We start from the raw sequence: 6,827 nt of genomic DNA, 5'->3' as shown, positions 1-6,827 counted from the left end.
TGAACCGTTGATTCACTCCATGTTTCCTCAACATTTTTTGGAAGGAGTTCTGAACAAAATGAGATCCATTATCGCTTATCACAGCCTTAGGCACGCCAAACCTTGGCAAGATGATTTTGTTGAACAACTTCAACACTACTTTGTGGTCAATAGTAGGGGAGGCAATGGCCTCAACCCATTTAGAAACATAGTCCACAGCCACAAGTATGAATTGATTACCATATGAAGATGGGAATGGTCCCATGAAGTCAATCACCCAAACATCGAACACCTCTAATTCAAGAATAAGCTGTTGAGGCATCTCATTCCTCTTGGAGATATTCCCAACCCTTTGACATCGGTCGCATGACTTTACAAAGCCCCATGAATCTTTGAAGAGATGCGGCCACCACAAACTACATTGAAGAACCTTAGTTGCGGTTTTTGAAACGCCCATATGACCGCCACTTGGATCCGAATGACACATCTTTAGAACACTTGGCACCTATTTATTCGGGACACAACGCCGAAGCAAGCCATCCACCCAGCGTTTATACAAGATTGGTTCATCCCACAAGTAATGTCTTGCCTCCCTCTTAAGCTTCTTCTTTTGGTTCTTGGAGAAAGAAGGTGGAAATTCCCCACATGCTAGAAAGTTCACCAAGTCGGCATACCATGGGAGATCCTTAACCTTAATGGCATACAATACATCATCAAACATTATATCTTCAATTGGTAGACCATTATCATGAATTTGATCACCCTCAAGGCGATAAAGATGGTCCGCCACAACATTTTCCGCACCCTTCTTATCCCTAATCTCTATTTCAAAAGTTTGTAATTCAAGCACCCAACGAATCAACCTTGGCTTGGACTCTTTCTTGGCAAAGAGATAATTGAGAGCCGCTTGATCCGTGAAGACAATGGTCTTGGAACCAAACAAATAACACTGGAATATCTCGAAAGAGTGAACAATGGTCAAGAATTCTTTTTTCGTTGTTGTGTAATTCTTTTGGGCCCCATTTAGTGTCTTAGACATATAGTAAGTCACATAAAGCTTCTTTTCCACACGTTGTCCCAAAACACCTCCAATTTCCCAATCACTAACATCACACATCAATTCAAAGGGTAAATCCCATCTTGGGGCTTGAACAATGGGGGTAGAGATTAGGGCCTTCTTCAATCTATTAAATGCTTCCAAGCATTTATCATCAAAAATGAACTCAACATCTTTTTGAAGGAGATCATTAAGGGCTTGGCAATGAGTGAGAAATCCTTGATGAATCTTCTATAGAAACCCGCATGACCCAAAAATGATCTCACTCCCTTGACATTCACCAGAGGTCGAAGCTTCTCAATAATCTCAATTTTGGCCTTATCCACCTCTATTTCTTTATGAGAGATCTTATGCCCAAGCACTATCCCCTCCTCCACCATGAAATGGCATTTCTCCCAATTCAAGACAAGATTAACCTTTACACACCGAGCCAAACATTTCTCAAGATAAACTATGCACTCTTCATATGAAACCCCACCTACAGAGAAATCATCCATAAATATCTCTATTTTTTCCTCCAACATGTCTATAAAAATGCTCATCATGCACCTTTGAAAAGTTGCGGGGGAATTACAAAGGCCAAAGGGCATTCTCTTATAGGAAAAGGTCCCATAGGGGCATGTAATTGTTGTCTTCTCTTGATCTTCGGGGTGGATTGGAATTTGGAAAAATCCCGAATAGCCATCAAGGAAGCAATAGAACTTGTGCCTTGTTAGTCTCTTTAACATTTGATCAATGAATGGAAGGGGAAAGTGATCCTTTTTGGTGGATGTATTTAGACGTCTATAGTCTATACACATCCTCTAACCGGTGACCGTCCTAGTTGGAATGAGCTCACCACCCTCATTCTTTACTACGGTCATACCCCCTTCTTAGGAACGACATGAACGGGAGAAACCCACCTAGAGCTTGAGATGGGGAATATGATTCCCGCATCCAAGAGCTTGTTGATCTCTTTTTTCACCACCTCTCCCATTTGAGGGTGTAGCTTTCTTTGTCGTTCAATAGAAGGAAGGGTGCCTTCCTCAAGCGTTATGTGGTGCATACACAAAGCGGGGCTTATACCTTTAAAATCATCGATAGTATAGCCCAAAGCACCTTGGTGCTTTCTCAAAACACAACATAACGCTTGAGCTTGGCTCTCGCTTAAGGATGCACTAACAATTATGGGGTAAGTGGAATTTGGGCCTAAGAATTTATACTTAAGGTGTGATGATAGAGGTTTGAGCTCTACCATAGGCACACCTTTACCTTCTTTTGTTGCGGCCTCTTGCAAAGCTTCATGGATTGAGATCTTCAAGCACAATTGTTCATCCACTTCCTCCATTCTTCCATTAAGCAATTCCTCATACAATGCTACCTCCTTGCATGATACCCCTAGCTTTTCTTTATTCAACAAAACATTTTCAAGAGCATCGTTAGAGGTGAGCAAGTGCTCATGCACGGAAGACACAACATGATCAAGAGAGTCAATCATCATGCAATTTTCAAGAGAAGAACTTGGATATTTCATGCTTTCATTCAAATTGAATTATATAACCTCATCTCCTACCTTAAGGGAAATCTTTGCACACTTTACATCTACCATAGCACCCGAGGTAGCAAAAAAGGTTCTACCTAGAATAATTGGAATGGTAGCATCTTCATCCATTTCTAAAACAACAAAATCCACCGGGAACACAAACTTCCCAACCCTCAATGGAACATCTTCCACTTTACCTTTTGGAAACTTGATTGACCTATAGGCTAGTTGCAAGCTAATGTTAGAAGGTAAGAGTTCCCCTAGATCAAGTCTTTGATAAACCGAATATGGCATTAAGCTTACACTAGCTCCTAAGTCACACAAGGGATTATCAAATTGCATCTTATTAATAGCATAAGGGATGGAAAAGTTTCCGGGGTCTTTCAACTTGGGTGGAATTTTGTTCATGATTATCGCACTACAATTTTCAGTCAAATTGATTGTCTCCACAACATCACAAGTCCTCTTTCCGCTCAAAATGTCTTTGAGGGATTTGGCATAATTAAGCATTTGGTTGATCACATCGATGAAAGGTAGAGAAAGGTTAAGTTGTTTGAGCATATCAATAAATCTCCCAAATTGCTTATCCAATTTGTGTCTCATGAATTATTGGGGATAAGGGAGCTTGGGTTTCACAATATCTTTATCTACTCTCACCTCTATTGGTGTCTCAACCACAACCTCATCTAAAGATGCTCTACTTCCCTCATTCTCAACCAAAACTTCCTTGGGGACCTCCTTGTTATCACTCCTCCTAGGCAATCTCTCCTCAAGAACCTTACCACTCCTTTTAACAATAGCATTCAAGGGTTTCTTGGGATCTAGGCCTTGGGAAGGTAAAGAAGAAGGGCTTTCTTGGTCTTTCAAAGCACTACAAGATGAGAAATTTGGTTTTTGAGCATGTTGTTGTGGGTCATCATTTCATTGAACTTCTTGTCACTAACTGCCATAGATGTGTTCAACAACTTAGTTTGATTTTCAATTATTTCCTCCAAATTGGTCCTAGAAGAAGAAGATTGAGAATAGGAATTTTCACCTTGAGTCTTTGGAACAAATTCGGGTGGGGGACCTCTTTGAGAATTATTTTGAAAATTGCCCCTACCTTGATTGTTCCAATTACCCCTATTTTGATTTTGACCATAACCTTGATTATGGTTTCCACTACTTTGGTTATGATTTCCATAATTTGGTTTTGATTACCATAATTTTGGTTTTGATTTTGACTACTATAACCTTGATTGCTATAGTTGCCACGGGAACTTTGGTTCCCTTGGTTCCTATAACCACCACCTTGGTTATAGTTGTCAAAATTACCTTGGTTTTGGTAATTCCTATTCCATTGACCTCTTTGATTATCAAACCTTTGCACATTATTATTTGACACATAATTCACATGCTCACTCTCACTATTATCAAAATCATCACCACATTCCGGAGAAGCATGAGGGCAATTACAAGAGTCATGATCATAAGATCCACATGCATCACAAAACAAGCAACCACTAGGCATATTATTTGAAGAGGGAGGGGTTGAGAGTTAGAAAAGGTACCCCCCCCCCCTTAAATTGGGAGGGAGAATTCAAAGCTTGAGAAGAAAATGAGCCTTCCAACTTGGCCTTGATCGCTGTCATTTCTTTCCCCAAGTTTGTCATTGGTGAGAATAAGTTGTTGATCGCATTTAGATGGTCTATAGAGTACACCAAAGAGCCACTCTTGCTAGTTGAATCCCTCTCACCATCTTTCCAATCTCTATAGTACTTAACCACGTCCTCTATAATGTCAACCACTTCCTCTTCTGTCTGATTCATTATGGGACCTCTGGCACCCCCATCAAGGCATGATTTTCCTTGAGGACTTAAGCCACCATAGAAAATTTGAATGACTTGATAGGTTGGAATTCCGTGGTGGGGACATTCCCTTTGGTACTCTTTATACCTCTCCCATGCTTCGTGGAGGCTTTCATTAGGTCTTTGCTTGAACTCTTGAATCAAAGCTCTAGCCTCTGCCATTTTCTTTTGTGGGTAGAATCGGGACAAGAATTCCTTGGTGACTTCGTCCCATGTTCGAAGGGAATTTGGCTTTACCTCCTTATCCAACCACTCCAAGGCTCGGCCTATGAGAGAAAATGGAAACAACTTAGCCAGATGAATTCTTGAGAAACTCCGTTCACTTTGATAGTGTTGCAATACTTTTCGAACTCCTTTTTTTTGGAAAATAAGAGAAATTTTATTACCAGAAGGAAAAGTTACAACTTACAAAAACTAAGTTATAACAAACACCAAACCCCACAAGACCTGTAAAACAGGGCAACCAACCACCAAAAAGTTCAAGCACAATCTCCTGCCACCTTCTAGGAAGGGTTCAGGAGAAAGAGACAAGAACACCCTGAGCACAAGCTTCAACCCACCTTCTAGGAAGGGTTCTGGAAACAAGGCCCAAAAACACAAAGACAAGCACAGAGAAACAACAATAAACACCACCCCTGCAAACTGTAAAAAGCAAACCACTACCTAGACTTAGCTGCAAAAGCAACAAGACTAGACAAAAGAGGGTAATACACCACCTCAGGGAAAGCAACAAGACAAAGCACCAGATTTCAACATTAGCAAAACAGATTTGCAACAACTACAACCACTAATAGCATCTAAAACCAGCAAAAGCAGTAAAATACAGCAACAGCAACAAAGACAGCAATAGTTCAGCAACTCCAGAACCAGCAACAGCAGCTTTTGAAACAGCAACAAAGCAGAAACATCACAGCAAAGCAGCCAGCTAGCAATAACAGCAACAGCAGCTGAAAACAACAACAGCAACACAGTCTCAACCATAACAGCTGCTGACCAGCACAGCAACAGAGCAGACAACATAGCAGAGCAGTCAGCAACAACAACAACAACAGGGAAGCAACAGCACAGCAGGGCAGTCAGCCAGCAACAGAAGTCAGCAACAACAGTTGAAATCAGCAATAACAACATAGAACCCAGCAATACCAGCTGCTGACCAGAACAGCAACAGAGCAGACTGCACAACAGAACAGTCAGCAACAGCAACAAAATTCAGCAACAAACAGCTGATTTCAGCAACAGCAAAAGAACAAAAATAACAGCAGAAACCTGCAGAAGGCAGGGACCCAAAAAAGCAGGAAAACAGCAAAAATCAGCAACAGCATCAGAAGACCATAATAACAGAAGCAGCTCCTAAACAATCAAGTATTTGCTTCCCGCTGGGATTCTACAGGCTGAGTGAAAGACAATATCCCTAACTAGAGCATCAACGGGTTTGCAACAACCAGTAAACAAGACTGCACTCCTCTGAATCCAAATACTATATACTGTTTCAGTGAAGGCTACATGGATCACTTTGTTTTTCAATCTGGAACTTCTGCAAATTTTCTTCATCCATTCAATCTCATCACTAAACTGTTGAGCAGGCTTAGAAACATGTAAGATACCCAACACCTTGTTCCAAACCTGTCTAGAGTACTCACAATCAAAGAATAAGTGTTGAACACTTTCATTGCTATTCAGGCACAAGAAACACTTTGGATCACAAGAAATGTGCCATTGAAGCAACCTATCCTTAGTGACAAGCCTATTCCACAAAGCTAGCCACAAAATAAAAACACTTTTAGGAGTTTCTAAGTTATGACAAATAATTCTCTTCCAAGGAACCTTAGGGACTTGAGGCCTAATAGCAGCATAAAGCTTCTTGATTTTGACTTTATTGCCCTGAATCATAGCCTTTGATCAATTATGTTGCAAAAAGGATATTGTCACCAATGTGCTTGCCTGGAATGAAACCTGCTTGAGCATCATCAATCACCTCACCAATGATAGCAGCAAGCCTAGCAGTTATGACCTTAGAAATAAGCTTATAAACCACATTGCAACAAGTGATAGGTCTAAAATCCTTAACATGGGAAGCATTACGGATTTTAAGAACAAGAGTGATAGTTGTGCAATTCCATTGCTTAGGCAAGGTCCCTTTAGTGATGAAATCAATAACACTAGCATAAATATCATCTTTCACAATATGCCAAGCTCTCTTAAAGATGAAGGAGTTAAAGCCATCAATACCATGAGCTTTAGTGTTATTAATTCCCTTAAGGGCAGCATCAATTTCAACATGAGAAACAGGCCGAATGAGATAGCTCTGAGCAACAGAGCTAAGCTGTTTACCCCTCCTCATAGTAACAAGGTCAACAGCAGGAAGCCAAGGAGCCTGAGTCCCTAAAAGAGACTTATGAAGGAGATAATTTCATGAGAAATA

At 40.7% G+C, this 6,827-nt stretch overlaps 1 protein-coding gene across 1 annotated transcript; it reads right to left on the bottom strand.

Annotated features, from left to right (window-relative positions):
- Positions 1 to 484: 484 nt before the first annotated feature.
- LOC110686807 lies at positions 485 to 3,161 on the bottom strand. The gene is made up of 5 exons (XM_021863396.1): positions 2,756 to 3,161; positions 2,577 to 2,689; positions 2,288 to 2,417; positions 1,318 to 1,514; positions 485 to 1,267 (listed from the first exon to the last, which is right to left on the bottom strand). The coding sequence occupies exons 1-5, from the start codon at positions 3,159 to 3,161 to the stop codon at positions 485 to 487; spliced, it is 1,629 nt and encodes a 542-aa protein (XP_021719088.1).
- Between the last annotated feature and the right edge of the window lie 3,666 nt (positions 3,162 to 6,827).

Source organism: Chenopodium quinoa, unplaced genomic scaffold (genome assembly GCF_001683475.1).
Source record: "Chenopodium quinoa cultivar QQ74 unplaced genomic scaffold, ASM168347v1, whole genome shotgun sequence".
Lineage (NCBI taxonomy): Eukaryota > Viridiplantae > Streptophyta > Magnoliopsida > Caryophyllales > Amaranthaceae > Chenopodium > Chenopodium quinoa.
Note: the sequence above shows the minus strand (reverse complement) of the source record. Positions and strands in the feature narration are given on the sequence as shown.